Source organism: Mesoplodon densirostris, chromosome 5 (assembly GCF_025265405.1).
Source record: "Mesoplodon densirostris isolate mMesDen1 chromosome 5, mMesDen1 primary haplotype, whole genome shotgun sequence".
In the NCBI taxonomy this organism is placed as follows: domain Eukaryota; kingdom Metazoa; phylum Chordata; class Mammalia; order Artiodactyla; family Ziphiidae; genus Mesoplodon; species Mesoplodon densirostris.
In genome coordinates, this window is record NC_082665.1 from 4,945,604 (window position 1) to 4,964,670 (window position 19,067).

General features: G+C 40.2%; 1 protein-coding gene across 1 annotated transcript in view; it reads left to right on the forward strand.

The window, feature by feature from the left end:
• The window catches only part of DSCAM (DS cell adhesion molecule), a 753,140-nt gene that overhangs the window by 123,193 nt on the left and 610,880 nt on the right, over nt 1–19,067 (forward strand). Inside the window, exons 3-4 of the mRNA XM_060098767.1 lie at nt 3,730–4,047; nt 14,484–14,630. Coding sequence (XP_059954750.1) covers nt 3,730–4,047; nt 14,484–14,630 — 465 coding nt within the window. The remainder of the gene's footprint in view (nt 1–3,729; nt 4,048–14,483; nt 14,631–19,067) is intronic.

Sequence of the window (19,067 nt, forward strand, 5' to 3'; positions counted from 1 at the left end):
GTGTGTATGCCTAGGAATGGGGCTCCCTCTTGTCCTACCATCTTCAGAATTAAGCACATGCTTCTTAGCTTGAGATCTGATACCCCTTATGATCTAGACTTTATAATCAGCTTCTGAAATAGAAGCTCCCAGGATCACCCTCCAAGCCTTGGTCCTTAGCAAGTCCCAAGGCCTTAGCAAGCGCCAGATACTTACTAGGTGCTGAATATATATGTACAGAATAAATGAATATAAGGAAACTCAAACTTCCTCTCCCAAATCTGTGTCCCTGTTGGTTCTGCCCTCAAATTCCTGGTATCCAGTGTCCTCTCACTTCTCTCCTGCCTATGACAACTCAGTGTCCTACTATGTTAATGCCTCTGCCTAGAATCTGCTTTTCCCTCTCCTTTGGGAATCTACCCTTATCTTCCCCAGGTTGGGTTAGTTTCTCTATCATTTATGCATCTGTAGCACTTTGTTGATAACTGTGTCACAGCACTCAGCAAAATATATACTTATCGCTGATCTCGTTACATGACCATGGAACCCTCTAGACCAAAAATTCCTTAAAAGCAGTAGCATGACTCCTGCAAATGTGTCTAACTGTGACCTTGCACAAGGCCTGGTACATAACAGGTGCTCAATAAATACTGTCACATGAATAACTGATTGTATCATTGTTTCCTGCAAAGTTTCTCCCATGCTTCTTCTTTTCACTTTGCCGTTTGTGGATTTTAAAGAAAGCAATATTGACTTATTTTTCTTTTTAGTGTAACATTCTCCTTTATGTTTGTCATGGGAGTCTTGGTTATACCATCTGTTATAACGATAAAAAAAATATGGAGAAATCTGCAAACGAAGAAACAATTCTCCAAAGCCCCTTCCTTTTATGCCCTTAGCGTTTGTACGCCAGGATTTTATGCCTTGAATCTCACAACAAGATAATGCCAAGCATTTTGTTTAGCTCTCAGTTAATAAACTGTAGTTATTTTCAAGGAACTTTCACACACACACACACATACACACACACACAATTCACATTAAGATTTGCCCTTATTGGAGGGAGCAAATGTTACTGTATTTAAAGTGCATTCAGCACTCCATAGAAAGAAGTACTATTATTTAAGCAGATGGATGGGCCCTTAGATGGAAGAAATAAAAGCTGTTGGGATATAGTTTGGGTTTTCTTTTGCCTGTGACCATATGATGTGTATCTTAGAAAGTGAGTTTATGTTATGTTATTAAACCCAGTGGTGTGAAATAAAAAGACTAATGTGAAATATCTAAAAAATGTAAGGAGAAATGACAGTAATCCCCCATAGGTCACTTATCTCTTTAACTACTAAGATTAAACATTTGTTTTGCATTTTTCTCACAGTCATTTAAATAATTTCATAGGCTGGCTCTTAGAATGTGGTTGAAAATAGAAAATTATATATTTAATCAAGAAATATTTCTTACATACATTCATATTTTCAAAGACTGCTGTTCTTAACAAGGCCACGTTTAGGACACATAAAGAGAATAAATTCACGTTTAGGACACATAAAGAGAATAAATTCAAATACGACTAAATTTTACTTAGTTTGAATTGCCTACAATTCAGTTGACAGAAGAGTAACCTGGGGAGGGAAAAAAAGAATTGAGGTGGAATTAATTAGCCTCAGGAGTGACAGTTACCTCGTTCCTGGCAATATGTTTGGGGTGATGTCAGTTTCCTAAAAAGCCCAAAACCACAGTGCTACTATCAGCATTTTTATTTGAGCTGAAAGCTACAAAGTTTAACTATTAACTATGCTTCTGGTCTGAACCAATTTCTCAGTTAGCAATGCTTTCCATATTCTGATTTATGGAGCATTGCTAAAGACTTTAGTTATGGTTGGGGAAGAAAACCATCAAACAGTTACTACTGGATGAATACCCCTGCCTGTCTTCTCTTTGAGTAAATCTGTCGCTTTTACAAAGTGTATTTTTCTCTGCCATTTTTTGACTAATGGAGTTCACTCTGCTGCCAGCTCAGAGGTAGGCAGCATAGGCCTTGGGCAAACTCGTGGTCACCGCTCGTTACAGAGACCAAGAGAAAGCAGGTGGATCTCCCAGTAAGTGATCTGGAGTAGGGCAAATCTCATGAACACAGCTTCCCCACGATTTGGCTTCGTACAATAAAGGCAGCCATGCAATGAAATAAAGTCTTCATCAGGGAGACTGAATCCTGGCTCTGCAACCTCCTACCCTGAGTCCTTGCTCCAGTGACAGCCCCTCTGAGTCTCATCCTCTGTGGAGCGGAGCCTGGGCTCACCTGGCAGGACTGCTGTGCATAGGAGTAAATGAAACAACACTTCGAGCCTCATAACATTGCCTGACATGGCTTGGGCACTCAGTAATCGTTCATCTCATCTCTGCCCAGTGAGATTAATTCCAAATGTCTAGGGCTTCTTTACTCTCTTGTGACTATGTGACCTGGTGTGCATTTGTTCTTAGAAAGCCATATCTACACACCAGTGTCTGAAAGGTAGGAGGCCTTCACAGCATTTATACATCTTTTGTTTAATATTTGGATTCCAGAAACTGAGTTTCTTTGCTTCATGTAAAGGACACTCTACAACTGTAAATGAGTGCAATGCAAGCAGTCAACAAATGCATGAAAACGTTTGCAGACACTTTATTTGTGGTGATTAAGCTAGAAACAAGTAGCCCAGGTCAGGGAACTAGTTAAGAAAATCACATTATATAAATTGTGCAGATGCCTATAAGTTATCGTTTGCCTTCTGTATCCGTAGTTTCTCTGTATCTGAAGATCCAACCAACTGCAGGTGGTGTAATACGGTAGTATTTCCTATTGACAACAACAATCGTTGTCAATAGGAATCTGTGTATAAGTGGACCCATGCAGTTCAAACCAGTGTTGTTCAAGGTCAGCTGTACTTAACGAATTCTGTGAAACATGGCATTATGTATATGAAACAATGTTATGAGTATGAAACAGAGTCTGTAAAAACTGCATGTTGCATGTGTGCACATTATAACATAGTATAATTATATAGGCATGTAGGCGGATGGGCCAGAAGAGAAAAATCGAAACAGAATCTGCCATAGGCTGGTGGAATTGAATGATACTTTGTTGAAGTTCTATCTTTATCATTGCAACATATTTTCAATTAAAAAATGCACTGTTGATTGGATTTGATTTTCAGAAAACCAACTGTCTTTTTAAAATGCTTTACATATGATCTTCAATTTTAATTTTTAAAATTTGTGACTAATTTCATTCAAAGTTAGCTCTCAATGTACCTTTCAACCAGAGCAATTTGATCCTAGCAAGCGGATCTAGTTATTCAGTCATGTAGCTTCTCCTTCTTAAGCTGCCACAGGATGTTCTGCTCTGTGCCCCAGGTAATTGTGTGAGCAAATGCCAACATTGTTCTCATAGGCCTTACGTTCTAGAAGGGGAGACAGACAATAAGTGAATACAAAACCCAATAGTGGTCAGTCCCATGGAGACAGAACAGGGCATGGGACATAGAGCTGAAGAGTATTCTATTTAAAGTTTAAGACCCAGGGTGATGTAACTCGTGTACAAACTATGAAGATGGTGCCTCTCTGTCCACAGTAGGTTGAGCAATTTCAAATGATCTGGTTTTAGTTGAGCCTCATGTCTGTTTCTCAGCATAACCTCTTGATGCCAGTTGATTGGAGGACAAGTTCGGAACGTGCACTTTACTGACATGTTCTTGTGTTGTCTTCTTGTAGTTTTCGGTGAGGACCTTCACTCCAGCCTCTACTTTGTCAATGCATCTCTGCAAGAGGTAGTGTTTGCGAGCACCACAGGGACCCTGGTGCCCTGCCCTGCTGCAGGCATCCCTCCTGTGTCTCTCAGATGGTACCTAGCAACGGGCGAGGAGATCTACGATGTCCCCGGGATCCGCCACGTCCACCCCAACGGCACTCTCCAAATTTTCCCCTTCCCTCCTTCAAGCTTTAGTACCTTAATCCATGATAATACTTACTATTGCACAGCTGAAAATCCTTCAGGGAAAATTCGAAGTCAGGATGTCCACATCAAGGCTGGTAAGTATGGCTCCTCAACCTTTATTCGTTCTGTGCCTGCTGGGGGTCCAGGTGGGCAATGACAAATATTAAAACGCCATCAGCTGAGAACCGATGAAAATCCTATCCTTAGTTCACTCTTCTAATGGCTGCTTTGAGATGTCAGAGCGCCTTACATTTTTGGAACGAAAACTCGAAATTAGTGGTTCTCTTCCTCAGGGAAACAAATGTGCAGATGCCTGCAAATATCACCTCTAGCTTTTTGCTGACTGAGGTATTTCTCCTTTTATTCAACATTTTTGCTATTTGAACAAGACATGTCAAAAAAGCATTCAAGGCATTTGTAAACCTTTGCAACTCTATTTCTGTAAATCACTAAACACTGTGGAAATGGGGAAGATCCTTCTGTGGCACTAACATTAAGTTTGCAGTACCATTCTTGGGTCAGTTTTAATGTTGTCACTCAACAGATATTCCTTGAGCTTCTGTTTTGATTCAAGCACTGTGCCAGGTACAGAGAGTAGATGGGTAAAAAGGCCTGGTATATGGATGGCCTCATGGACATAGTCCTTATGAGGGAGTCAGACAATGGACAAATAAAGTTGGGTTAAAGTTTACAATGGAGAGTTGGCCTCTGTCCCAGGCACTATGACATTTGCTGAGTATATTGTAAAAAACTGGGGAGAGAGAAACAACCATCAGCTGAGAATCAATGAAAACCCTATCATCCGTTCAGTGTGATACTGATGGCTGCTTTGAGATGTCAGAGCATCTTTGGACTGGATTTTGGAGTGCCTTACGTTGCTGGAACTAAAACTTGAAATTAGTGATATCAAGTTAGTAAGGTCTAAACTATATCCCGGACTTACTGTCTTTTGACCAGTTGATACAGTGACTGACACTTTCAGTGCGTCCAGCTCATTGTGTTTGTTTCTTGTCTCCCTCTTCACTCCTCCTCACCCGACTCTGTCCCAGAGGCAGGCAGCATGGGGAGTGGGGAAGAAAAAGGGAGAACAGAGGACGAGGAATTTAACTGGAATAAACCATAGCATCAATGTTTATCGTCAGTAAAATAGCATCAGTCTAATATTCTTCTATTCCTTGTGAAATAAAAAGGGCTCTTTTAACATTTTTGACTGTGTCACATGTTGCTGGAATGTTGTCAGTAAATAAACCATGAATTGGTTATGTTCCTTTTAACATCATACTGTATTTTAATTGCCATTGATACAAGCCAAACCAGGAATACAGCCTGAGGTTCACAGACATCAAAAGTTGTACATACAGGACATATAGTGTCATTCTATAGATTTAATAAAGCCCCCCAAAACATACACACAGTTAGACACCAGTTAGAAAACAGTGTTTTTATTATGTTTTTAAGCCTAGGCTTTCAAATCCTATGGTAAACTGACATAATGGAGTGACTAGGAAAAGAGAATGTGACTTTGATTATTGATGTATACACCAGGTAGCTGGGGGAACTTTGTAATAATTTCTGCAGCAAGTGTGGAGGTGCCGTTTGAAGACATCACAACACGAGCAAACTATGAAATGTTTCTGAATTCCTGCATGTGATCTCTTTGATGTAAGCAATCAAACATTAGACTGTGACTCATTCTGCTAGCTAGTCATTTCCCAGCTATATTTTGATCTCCCTGACATGCTCATGAATTTCAAGACATTCACAAAAATGCCTTTAAGAAAGGAAGAAAAAGATTGGCTTTAATCAAGCGATATGAAAAGTTGATACCCCGAATAATTAAAATGAAGCCAGTGAAATTTGTATAGGAACTTCTAAACCTGACAGAGAGACATCGCGAATGCCTTTTACCTGGCAGGCTAACAAGTTTAATGGTGTGTCATAAAAACATCTTTATAAACTACAAAGTACCACTTATAGCAAAACCTGGAACTTCAAACAGGTATACTTGTCTGTATTAATCTGCTATTTCTGTCTTGGGTTTCCTGTCAGATAAAAGAATTAAATGCTTACTTCTGTTTTAACTGCTATTTTCTAAATTTGTCATAGAATTGATTGTCTTTGCATGACCATGTAGGTTTTAAAGGGATGGAAGTTCCATCATCTTGTCTGGCATCTGTGCTACCCCCCATCCCTTCCACTGAGGTATGTGATTTCTATCTGTGTGCTGTTATTCTTGACATCTAAGGCCCAGCATACACATGATTGCTCTGTCAGTTTGAACTTACAAGATGGATAGTCATGTTGCCCCAATGAAATTACCTTTCTCATTTAATTGTATTTCTTAATAGGAACACATTAGAGTTGTAGTAGTCTTTTAGATTATTTATTGGATGCTGGAAAATCTGGTTTCATCATTTTTATGTAGATGCTAGTACAAAACTGGATGGCTGTTCAGAAGGGCAGGTGAGGGATGTGTATGTTACCCAGTGATGGCTGTAGTGCAAGTTTGAGTGGAATGAGCACTGACTCAGGGGTATCCTCCTGTATATCAGGTCATCTGAAATGTCTGTGTGTCTCTAGATTGGCATTGGAATTTTCCTGGAATAATCCATTAGGTAAATGGCTTCATCGTCTCTCCTTTGTAAGTACAGGGAATTCTTATCCTTAACAGTTTTCAGTAACTTTGACTTAGGTCTGGACTTAGGTCCATCTTGTCTCCTTAATTAGCAATCCTAGTTCTCCTTCACATAAAATACTTTCTTGCCCTTTTTGTTCTAAGGAGTGAAATGCACATGGATCCCTTGAAGCAGTACTGCCCTGCCCATGCCGTATTTCTACTTAGCAAACGGTAATCAGCTATATGACCTTGGTCAAGTCAAAACATTTCTAGTGATTGTTTCCTCCTTAGTGAACTGTGCTTAATAACATTTGACTGGGGCTTCTGCTTATGGCCAAGATCAAGTAGCAGAGACAAAATTTACCCTTTATCTGAATCAACAACAGCACACAGACAAAAATCAAATCATCAATCTAATCAGTCTAATTAAAAGAAAATATCAGAAGAAAGCTGGAGTAACTATGTCAATATGAAACAAAGTATATTTCAGAGCAAAGAATATTACAAGGCCTAAAGAAGGTCATTTTGTAAAAAAAAGTTCAATTAATTAAGAGGGTATGACTATTATAAATTTTATGCACCTATAAGAGAACTTTAAAATACATGAAGTAAAATCTGATAGAACTGCAAGAAGAAACAGACAAATCAAAACTTATAGTTAGAGATTTCAATACCCCTCTCTTAATAACTGCCAGAAATAGACAGAAAATGAGCAAGAATAAAGAATACTTGAATGGCATTGTTAACCAACTTGAACTAATTGACATTCAAATACAGAACATTCCATCCAGTGATAGCACAATACATATTCTCTTCAAGAAAACACATATATTTACTAAAATAAATCATATTATGAATGAAACAAGTGTCAGACGAATTTAAAAAAATAAGTCATATAAAGTATGTTCTTTGACTACAATAGAATTAAACTAGAATCACTAACAATAAGATCTCTGGGAAATCCCCAAATATTTGGATACCAAATAGCACACTTCTAAATAATCTGTGTCAAAGAAAAAACAGAAGGTAAATGAGCAAATATTTTGAGCTGAATAAAAATGAAAGTACAACATCTAATAATTTTGGGAATGCCACTAAAGCAATGCTTAGGGGGGGAAATTTATAGTTCTAAAAACTTACATTGGGAATGAAAAATGGTCTCAAATAGAGATCTCAAGTGGTCTTAACTCAGAAAAAAGAGCAAATTAAAATCAATATAAGCAAAAAGGAAATAATAAAGATTAGAGTGGAAATCTCTGAAGCCAAAAGTTGTTTCTTTGAAAAACATCAATAAAATTGGTAAGCTGGCCAGACTGAAGAGGAAAATAAAAAAGAAGACAGATTATCAATGTCAAGAATGAGAGAGGTTACATTACTATTCTACAGATATAATCAATATATATATATAATCATCAATATTCTATAGTAGTCAAAATTATACAGATATTTAAATTATAATAGAATATTAAGAACATGGGGCTGTCAATAAATCAAATAACTTAGATAAAATGAGAAAGTCTTTGAAAGAGATAAAATGTCAAAGCTCATTCAAGAAGAGATAGCTGAATAGCTCCATATCTATTAAAGAATTTGAATTTGTAATAGAAAAATTTCCTACAATGAAATTCCAGGCTCAAATAGATACACTCTTTATTCTACCAAATATTTGAGGAAGAAATAATAAAAATTCTACACAAATTCTCCCAGAAAGTTGAAGAGGAAAGACTACTTCCCAAGTTATTTTAGGAGATCAGCATTACCACGATACTAAATCAAAAAAAGGCAAATATTTCTCATGAATATATGTGTAAAATTTCTAAACAAAATTTTAGCAAATTGAATCCAACAACATATAAAAAGGATAATACAACAACATATAAAAAGAGCTTATCTCCAGAATGCAAGGTAGCTTTCACATTTGAAAATTAATCAAGGCAGTTCACCACATTAACATATTAAAGACCATGTGATCATTTCAGAAAATCATTGACAAAATACAACATCCTATTATAATAAAAACTCTCAGAAAACTAGGAGTAGAAGAGAAATTTAATTAAAAAAACTAAAAAAATCCTACTACAGCTAACATTATACTTAGTCGTGAATGATTAAGTGCTTTCCCCCAAATATGAAGACTGCAAAGATGTGTGCTTTCACCACTTCTATTCAACATTGTACTGGAGGTTGCAGCCAATGCAACATGGCAAGAAAAATAAGTAAAAGACATCCTGATGGTAAAAAATTCATCTGTTTTTATTTGTAGATTCCAATCATCAATTTAAAAAAAATCTGATGGCCTCTACAAAAAAAAAAAAACTACTGGAACTAATAAGTGAGTTTATCAAAATGGTGGTATACAAGATCAACACACACACACACACACACACACACAACTTTAAATACTGTTTATAATAGCATCAAAAAACAAGAAATACTTAGGGATATGTCTGACCCAAAATGTGGAAGACACTTCCACTGAAAATTACAAAACATTTCTGAGAGAAATAAAGAAGAGAAATAGTATTTTATGAGTTGGAGGATATGGTATTGTTAAGATGTCAGTTCTCCCCCAAATGATCTATAGATTCAATACAATCCCAGTGAAAACCCAGCAGCCTTTTTTTTAACAAATAGGAATTAATTAGTTGATTCTAAAATTTATATTGAAATACAAAGTACCAAGAATAGCCAAAAGAACTCTGAAAAATAATAATTTAAGAGGGTTAATGCTATTTGACTTTAAGACTTATTATAAAGATAAGTATTATAAACATAAGTAATAGAATCCAGAAATTGATCCATACATACATGGACACCTGAAATTTGACAAAGGTGCAAAGGGAATTGAGTGAAAAAAGAAAGTTATTTTAACAAGTGATGCTGGAAAAAGTTTCTATCCATGTGCAAAAAAACAAAAACGCTTCAGTCCACACTTTGCACTGTATACAAAATTAACTCAAAATGGATTATAGATCTAAATACAAATCAATAAACCTTTAAAGAAAATATAGGGGAAAATTTTTGCAACCTTGAGTTATTTAAAAATTTCTTAGATGTGACACCAAAAGTTAAATCCATATAAAACAAGTTGTTATATTGAATTTTCTCAAGATTAAAACTTCTGCTCATTTAAAGATACTGTTAGGAGCATAGAAAGGCAAGCCACTGCCTGGGAGAAAATACTTCCAAGTCATATATCTGTTAAAGGGCTTGTATCCAGAAATATAATGAAATCTAAATACTTAATCATAAGAAAACAAACACCCCTATTTTAAAAATGGGTTAGCAATTTGGAGAGGTAGAGTAACAAAAAAGATATGCAATGACTAGTGAGCACATGAAAGATGCTTAGCATCATTAATCTTGAAGGAAATGAAAATTAGAACCACAATGATATAGATTCCTCTGCACATTTAAAATTAGAAACCATGACCGACCAAGTGTTAGTGAGAATATGTAGCACCTGGGACTCTCCTACACTTCCGGTGGGAATGTAAATGGTACAGCCTCTTTGGACAGTTAGTTTCTTGAAAAGACAAACACCTACCATATATTCCATCCATTCTATACTTAGGTACTTACCCAAAGCATATGTCCACACAGAGAGTTTTACATGAATGTTCATAGCAGCTTTATTTGTAATGGCCAGAAGTGAGTGAAAGAAGTCCATCATCAGATAAATGGATACATTGTTACTTATCCACACAAGGGGATGAAAAGGAATGGATTATTGATAAGACAATAGCAGGGTGGCATCTGAAAATAGTTATACTGAATAGAAGAAGCCAGATAAGTATATATGTCTTATAGGATCCTATTTATATAAACTCTAAAACATACAGACTAATCTATAATGATGGAAAGCACATCCATGGTTGCCTGTAAAGAGGATGGGAAGGAGGGACTCCATAGGAGAATAAGTCAACTTTTGGAGGATGGATCTATTTTTATCTTGGTTATGGTGGTGACTTCATGGGTATGTACATCTGTTAAAACATCAGTAAATATGTGCAGTTTATTGAATGTCAATTATATCTTATAAAGTTGGTTTAAGAAAAAGCCAGTGGTAGCACGTGTCTGACCTATTAGAGTTGTCTTGATGTTCATATAATAACAGTAACTAATAATAGCTGCACATATGGTGGGCATCTCTATACCTCTCTGCCCAGGCCACATTAACCCCCTTAATTGTCTCTTGCATCCACATAATACAAAATGGTCTTGAATCCCTGGTCACAGGTGATTGAACTGATGGAGGGCAGTTAACCAAGCTAGTCTATCAGTTCCTGTGTCCTCTGAAATTGAAACTGAAATCTTGAGAGAGAGATTTTGGGAACTGTGGGCCAGACACCTTCCATCTTCCATGTGGCCCAGAAAAGCAGAGGAAGCCTCTCTGTGGGGAAAGAGAAGGATGAAGCCAGAATCAAAGGGACACAGGCTGCGGTACCCTTCCCAAGGCCCTCTTGCAGGTTCCAGAGCTTGTAGTGTCTTCAGCTCAAGGTAGCTCAGATAGGCTTCTCCGGCCAACAGTCAGAGAGAGACTCAGACAGGTTACGTGCTAGACATCGTGCCAAGTCCTCTAGAGACATCCTCTATGTTACCTGCACAACCGTGTGAAGTACATGTTATTTCCATCCTCAGATGAAGGAAACAGAGGCCTCCGTGAGCCTGTTGCTGGCTGTTCACAGTGGCTGTGGTCTGGAGGCTGGTTTAGCTAAACAACACTGGGCCAGTGTCTCAGTCTCTGGAATATTTTGTGCTCACTTCCACCTTTGCTCCTCTTGCTGTTTCCTCTCTGCCTCCTCAGTCCTTCTGGTCCTTCAGGGTCAGCTCAAGGCCCCCAGATTCCTTCCTTCCCTGAACTCCTGTTACCTTCAGTCATTTTCAGGACCGTGCACTTCACTCTTTGCCTGTTTTCTTCCAGGTGTTCTGCCATGTGAATTTCCTTTCTTTCTTCAGTTAATTATTCCATAAAATGTGAGGATCTCCTTAGTCCCTGAGCAGTCCTTGACATGAGGGTGTGTTCAAGATGTAACTGAATATTTAAAGCATCTCCCAAGTTAAGTAATCAACTACAAAATAAAAGAGCACACCCCCCCACAGTTTCTATAAAAGTGATGTTGTGCCTTAAGGTTTCATTGTGCCTCAGATAACCATTTCCCCAAAAGGATGGACATCGGGCATAAAGCCCTCCTACCTGCCCAGAGTCTTCTGGTGTTCCTCAGGCATCCAACCCTGGGGCATTTGTTTATGTTTTATTACTTCAGACATAGGGTCAAGGGGGTTAGGAGCAATCTGAATCCAACCTATCAGGAAAGGACCTGCCTTCCTTGGCAATGCCCAGTTCTCCAAACTTTCTCCATCCCATCTTCCCACTTCCTCTGATGGCTGCATAGGCAGATTGGGATCAGGGCTGACTTCATGGGATGGGGCCAGTGTGGTGACACAAGGCTGAGGGCCCTGCGCTCAGGCTTCAAGCTCTCCTGCTGCCATCTTGAAATACTAATGCTTCTATCTTTCCATTTGTGTTTTGTGAGTGAAGTGTGATGGGAGAATGGAACATGCTCTGGGGGCTTGGTTTCTCAGCTCTTGGAGGGTCCTGTCTCATGCCACCCCCTGGGGTGGGTTCCCAGCCACCCTTTCCTCAGGCTCTGGGTGCCCCAAGCCCCATTGGGCCTTCACTTCCCTAACCCCACCCAATGGCCACTGCTTCCCCTCTGATCCCTGGTGCCCTGAGCCTTTCGCAGCCTCTTCCTCCTTGCCCCATCCAGCGAACACTGGCACCCTACATCCAGTGGAGGCCTGGGCAGAGGTATGGGTGGAGTGGGTACACAGTGGAGTGTGGTGGAGCCTGTCTCTGCCCCAGGCTAGCAGCACCACAGTGCATTAGCAAGCAACTTGCTGGTGGTAAGCCTCTTGCCCACCTCCCGTTCTCTGTAGGCACTTTCTCTTATCCCCGCCCTTTCCTGTCTGAGATGTAGAACTTGGCTCCTTTCCTTGATTTCCATTAAAAATTCCCCCACCCTTTGTTTGCCATTTGTTTACTGAAGGTTTGGGGAGATGGAGTGACTTTATAGCTTAGAAACAAACATCAGCAAACACAAACTTAAATTGGACTCAGACACCTGCTTAGGTGACCCCATCCCTGTGATAGTGAGCTCTTTCTGTTGGCCTTCACCATGTTGTCCAGTCCCCTATTCTCTTCTCGTCGCTGCTCCTTTTCCTATTTTCTGTCTTCTACTCTCCCACTAGGACCAAATTCTCATTCATTGAAGAGTTTGATTAATTCATCTGTCTCTTTGTTGCCTCTTTCCAATTTATGACTGTAGACCTCCACTCCCTCAAAAGAGCTATTTATCGAGGTGTTTTTCTGTACAAAGTCAGTTTCCCCCTCTGTGTGTAACAGTGATGTTTCTTGAGTTCGCTCAGTGATTGCCCAGTGGACCTCCTGCAGATGTGGAACTGCCACCTGGACCATCACATCATATTGCACAAAGAGCACAGGAATGAGGGTCTCAAACGATTCCTAAACTTCTGAAAGTCTCTCTGGTTTGGGATAGGAATGAAAAAATTCTCCAAGTTGGGAAACTATTATATAGTAATATTTAAAAATATTTAATGGGGGCCATCCTCTTATCAATACTCTTAATAATGATATACTCTGATACTTAGCTACTTAGCATGTCACAGAGCTAACACTGATCTGAAAAATGCTTCTTCTAAAGCATTATTTATGTCTGCCTGTTAGGAGATTTCCCTTTAGAAACTCATTCTTATATCTCTTGGTATATTAATTTCTTTTGAAATTAATTTCATGGCCAGTTTTCTTGACACATGTTTGTCCAATAAATGACTAAAACTTTCAGAGAGCTAATTAGCTGGTAAGTTGTCTCTGTGGATATATGAGAAAAATCATAGATTTACAGAATTCAGACCTTGAATCTTCCTATCCCAACCCCCTCATTTCAAATTTGAGGAAATAAAACTGGAGAAATAAGTCTTTCGCCCATATTTATAGAGCTGGAGGGAGGCATAACCTGGATTAGACACACCCACGTCTCCTTATCCTGGAAGCAGAGGTCTTCCCCACACCAGGAGATGGTGTGGATCCAAGTAGCTTTATCCAAACTGTTCATGGCAGGCATGGTTCTGGGTGCTTTAGCCACATTAACTGATTGAATCATCAAAATTGACTTACTTGGTAGATATTTTTTATCAAAATCCCCATTATATGGGTGGCAAGAGAACTTGCTCACTGTAAAGTGGTAGAGCCTGGATTTGAACCCAGGCAATTCGGCTTGCAGGGTGGGCACTGGATCTGTGCATCCCTTGCCTGTAGCCTAGACATCTAGTTTGTGGAAGTCCCCTCTGGGCACTTTCTGGGCTACTCCTACTGTTGGGAATGTCTGGGCAGGCTCCCTTAATCAGCATGCTACCCTAAGTAATAGGAAGCAGAATGATTCTTTCCAAAACTGCTTTGCAACTGTCATAAAAATTACTTATGAAGAGTTTTAATAGTCACATAGTTTCGAGGATTCCCAGGAGAGGTTGCCTTTCTTGATTTTTAAATTCTTTTCCTTGATAGTCTGAAATTTTTTCCTTGGTCCTCAGAGGACATGGAGGGAAGTTTCCCATCATCATAACTTCTGTTTAAGAAACTACTTCCCATGTCCAGATGTGTTTAGAGAGTAGATTAACTGCTTTTAGATATACTCATGCTTTTTAGTTCTTAGTGTAGTTTATTGTTAACAGGATGAAAGTCTTTAAGACATGACATGTAGGTTTCTTAAAAATTTTTTTCCAATGAATATATTTGATGCAGTTGATACGTGTAAGATACAATGTGTATATTCAGATGGGATCCTCTGGGAATGAGCCTGTGTGTGTTACCGGGGTCCTCTTCTTGCCTTCCAGTTTTACGGGAGCCCTATACAGTCCGTGTGGAGGACCAGAAAACCATGAGAGGCAATGTTGCGGTCTTCAAGTGCATTATCCCCTCCTCGGTGGAGGCGTACATCACTGTCGTCTCATGGGAGAAAGACACCGTCTCACTCATCTCAGGTAGGAGAGTGGGCTTCCCAGGCGCAGGGCGCTGGGCTCACCTGCTCGCACCTTGTTCTGCATATCGAATTGGGTCTCCGTCTATATGCGCATCATAATTAAGAATTAGTATGCGTAAAGTTGACGCTGCTGTGTGATTAAATGTGATGTCAGCGTTTTCTGTTGGTTTATGTGGCTCGACTCAGATGTTCTCCAGTGAATTGACCGATGGATAGAAATTAGTTCCTTGCGCTCTGTGTATAATCATTATGTTACTTTTAAAAGGAAATGTTGTTTTGATTTCTGCTCCTGGGAGGAGGAAAGTAGGGTTACTGTGTTTGTGAGTGACCTCAGGGCTGATATCATGATATTCTCTATAATCTGGAGAATGGAAACCCTGATTTCATGCTGTTCTCACCTTTTCAAATGTCTTCAGAATTATGTGGCCTCTTTCTTGAAGATTCTATTTGGAATATGTAGTCAGCACTGAAATATACATATGTCTCTTTATATCTGTATATATATGTAAATAAATAATTTCCTGGTTTATTTTTGGTATCTAGAAATGGTACCACTGAAGTCTAGCTTCTAAGAGGTTGTGGCTCTTCTTTTCTCATGGTTTCTAAGCTGAGTTCTTGGTCCTTGCTACTTATCTGGAAAGGCCATGCAGACACTAGGCTCACTTTTTCTGTTTTGCACATCTTTGGGTAATGCCTGTTGGATACTTTTGGAAAACAGCCATGATGAGCATTGAATGTGGTATAATGGTATACATAATTGCTTTTCTTTACATGTCCCCTATGCACATGTGTGCAAGTGAGTGCATGCACACACACACACACACATTTTATTGTAACTCTTGAATACCACCAACTTTGTGTCAGCTTGCAGAGGTAAGAAATTGGAACTAAACTCCCAAGGTGAAAGAGCATTTTTATTTGGTTTATTGATTTGCTAGACAGTATAGGTTACTATTACAACGAGGACCACTAAAAAAATCACTAAACCATCACACAAATCAAAAATTAAATTGTTGGTCTTTATAGCACATTACAGTGAACTAGGATGTAATAGATGTTTTTGGCTTTCCTTAATACCATCTTTACAGAGAATTTGAAGTCCTCACACTTTACTGAACAATAAATTCCTTGCTGTTATGTTAATTAATCATAGTAATTTGTTAACTTAGAATGTTGAAAAAATACTAAGCTTAAGACCTGAAATGTGATTGCAATAATCAAAATAGAGACTCACCTGTACAATTTTATTTGCTCATTTCTATTGTTTAATGGTCTTACTTGCTTTTCTTTAGAGGTCCTTTTAGTTTCTTGATAGCAGATGGAGAGATGTGATGACACTCAGTCTGGCTGAGCCCAGAATCAGAGTCAGGAGCCCTCAAAAGTACACAGCAGGGGCTTGTGGGTTCAGGGAAGGGGAGAAATTGGGGCAATGTTTGCAATCTCCCACACTCGGGCCATCCAATATGCAACCTCAGTGTCTGCCCTAGAAGGGGAAGAGAGCAGGGGAGAATGACAAACTGCCTCTGAGTGCTTCTACTTGGAGGTGACAGATGTCATTTCTGTTCATATTTAATTGGCGAAGCAAGTCACATGGCCATGTCTGACTTCAATGGGGCATGTGCCTGGAAGGAGAGAACTGGAAACATGGATGAGAAATAGAAATAGAAATATCTACCGTGAGGTTATATATCTATATCTATATCTGTATCTATCTAATCTATATATCTATATCTATTCTTACGTTTCCCAGACATCTTTAATGAATGGTATGCTTTTATTCAGTTTTCGTTTTTTGTAATCTATGTGAATAGACTTTTTTCTCCTTCCAACAGGAACATAATTAAAATAAAATGAGAGGAGTTTTGTATCTGGTCAGTGGAGGGGATGCTGACATGCATACAGTTGATATCTTGCCGATAAGAACTGCTGACCCCGTGTCCTCTCCTCAGTCATGCATTGGAGCTTTATCCTTTGGCAAAATTTTTTAAAAAACACAGCATGGACTGCGGGCTTTTCTTTTTTCACAAAGGTATTAGAAAACCAGTATTGTACAGGCTTTTACCTCATTAATGAATACATCCATAGTAAGGTTTTGTTGTTTATAAGTAAGCTATTTAAACAAACACAAGTTTTCCCCAAGATGTTGCACATGGCAGAGAGAGAGAGAGAGAGAGAGAGAGGTTGAGACACATACAGAAAGAGATATTTTTATACTCAGGTATTTCAACCTGAGGACAGGGCCCCAAAGCAGTGTTATGATGATCTGTAAGTAGAAAATCTGGAATCACACCTTATAATGGGACTTACTATCGCTTACTGTCAGACCCTGTTCCCAGCGCCTGAGCCCCATCCTCTGAGGTTGCAAAAATGCCCAGGGAAGGAGGTGATGAAGCCACTGGAAATGACAAAATGGTTAAAAAGAGTAGGAATCTTAATAAAAACCAGTTTCGGGTGGTTTAGATGGAGAAGGGTTACATTTCTCTTTAGGGCCCAGAGTGTGCCAGGGCACAGGTAGCCACACGTAGGAGGCAGGGAGGCTCTGAGGAGGAGGCTGGGACCTCCTCCAGCACGTCCCAAAGGCTGAATGGTGGGGGGGGGGAGTACTGGGGTGTCTGGACTGGAGGGGTGACCCTGCCCAGCACAAGGTCCCAGGGATGGAGAGGCATTTCCTGAGTTGGCTCTGAGTCCAGCAGAGACATCCTGGATGCTCTATGTAAAAGGTTAATTCATCTCTACTTTGTAAATAAACTGAGGGCTCCTGAAACTGCTTGTTGGGCTTGGCTAGATTGTCAGTGGCTGTCAGCCTGCCTCTCTCCCCTGGGTCTGCAGTAAGCCTGGCCGGGAAGCTTGTCCCAGCAAAGCACATCTACTCTGCACAGACCATCTCCTGAGTTTCTGAATCTCTAGGTGGAGAAAAGCAGGGACTTAGATCAGCCGTGAAACAGACCTGTGTGAGGACCTTTGTGCCGTGAGGTTGGGGTAGGACCAGAGGGGTGCTGGTGGGGCTGCCTTGAGAAAGCTCAGAGCTCGGGGCCGTCAAGAGGGGGTTCGGCAGCCTGTGCAGGCGAGGCCTGTCCACCAAGGTGACATTCCGGTGCCACCGCTCAGCCCCATGGGGCCAGAGCTTGGGGGGCCAGAGCAGCAAAGGCCTGCTTTTAGCAGATGAGCCTTGGGGCTCGAGGCCAGGGCTCTTAGGCAGTCGGCTAAGGTAAATGGGTATCTGTTGTCTAGGCTTTCCTTTTCAAAGGAACAGAAATTTAAGGTGTGTGTATTCTTATAAAAAGAAACACAAAGGCTTCTATTGGCACAGCATACTAATTTTGCCCGTTATCTTGGTTGAGAGAATAAGGGACTGCATTACATTCTCACAGGGGTGAGCGCACCAGCCAAGGTCTATCTGGGTTTCCATGGGAGCAGCGTGGTGTCACAGGCCATTCTGACCGTGGCATCACAGGCTTAATGCACGTTGGGTCATGCCCTGATTTCTTCCCAGGGAGGTTTTGAGTTGGCCTGGATGTAGGCTCAGGAATCAAGTTGTGCCTCTCTGTCATGTGAGATCATTAGATCACTGATGTTAAGAAATGTAAATGAGTTCATTTATTTTGATCAGTCTTCGGAAGGAATACTTCAGTGGTCTTGGTATAGCCTGAATGTTTGCATCCCCTCAAAATTCATGTTGACGTTCTAACCCCCAATGGGATGGTGTTTGGAGGTGGGGCCTTTGGGAGGTGATTATGGTTAGATGAGGTCATGAGGGTGGGGCCCCCATGATGGGATTCATGTCCTTGTAAGAAGAGAACGGAGCTCTCTCTCCAACATGTGAGGATAGAGTGAGAAGGTGGCTGTCTGTAGCCCAGAAATCTGAAAGAGGGCTCTCACCACACCCCAGCCATGCTAGCACCCTGGTCTCTGACTTCAGCCTCCAGAGCTGTCAGAAGTAAATGTCTGTTGTTTAAGCCTCCTGCCCCGCCATCTGTGGTATTTTGTTTTAGCAGCAGAGCTAAGACAGGCCTAAGGGAAGGAATCTCATAATTCCCCCCTGGGAAGGAAAGGCTCATTGCATCTGATGCTGCTGTGCCCTCTGTTTTGCCGTCTACCTGGGCCCCAGGACACCCCGTGGTTGACCTTCACTCTCAGACTGCAGCAGTGGATGATAGGAGGCTTGTAAATGTGTGGAGACAAGATATCTCAGGCACGGGCACACACCGTGCATGTAAAATCCTCTATTAATGTGATGGCCCCTGACTTACTGCCTTCCTGAATAAGCCAGGAAAAACAAGCATGATGCGGCCTGAATGCATTTTTAAAGCACAGTTATTACTTCTCTTCCTCCAAGCAAAAATGAGATCCTTTGAATATCAGATGTTAATGTAACCCAATAAAAATGTAGTAGTTTGAGGGGCTTCCCTGGTGGTGCTGTGGTTAAGAATCCGCCTGC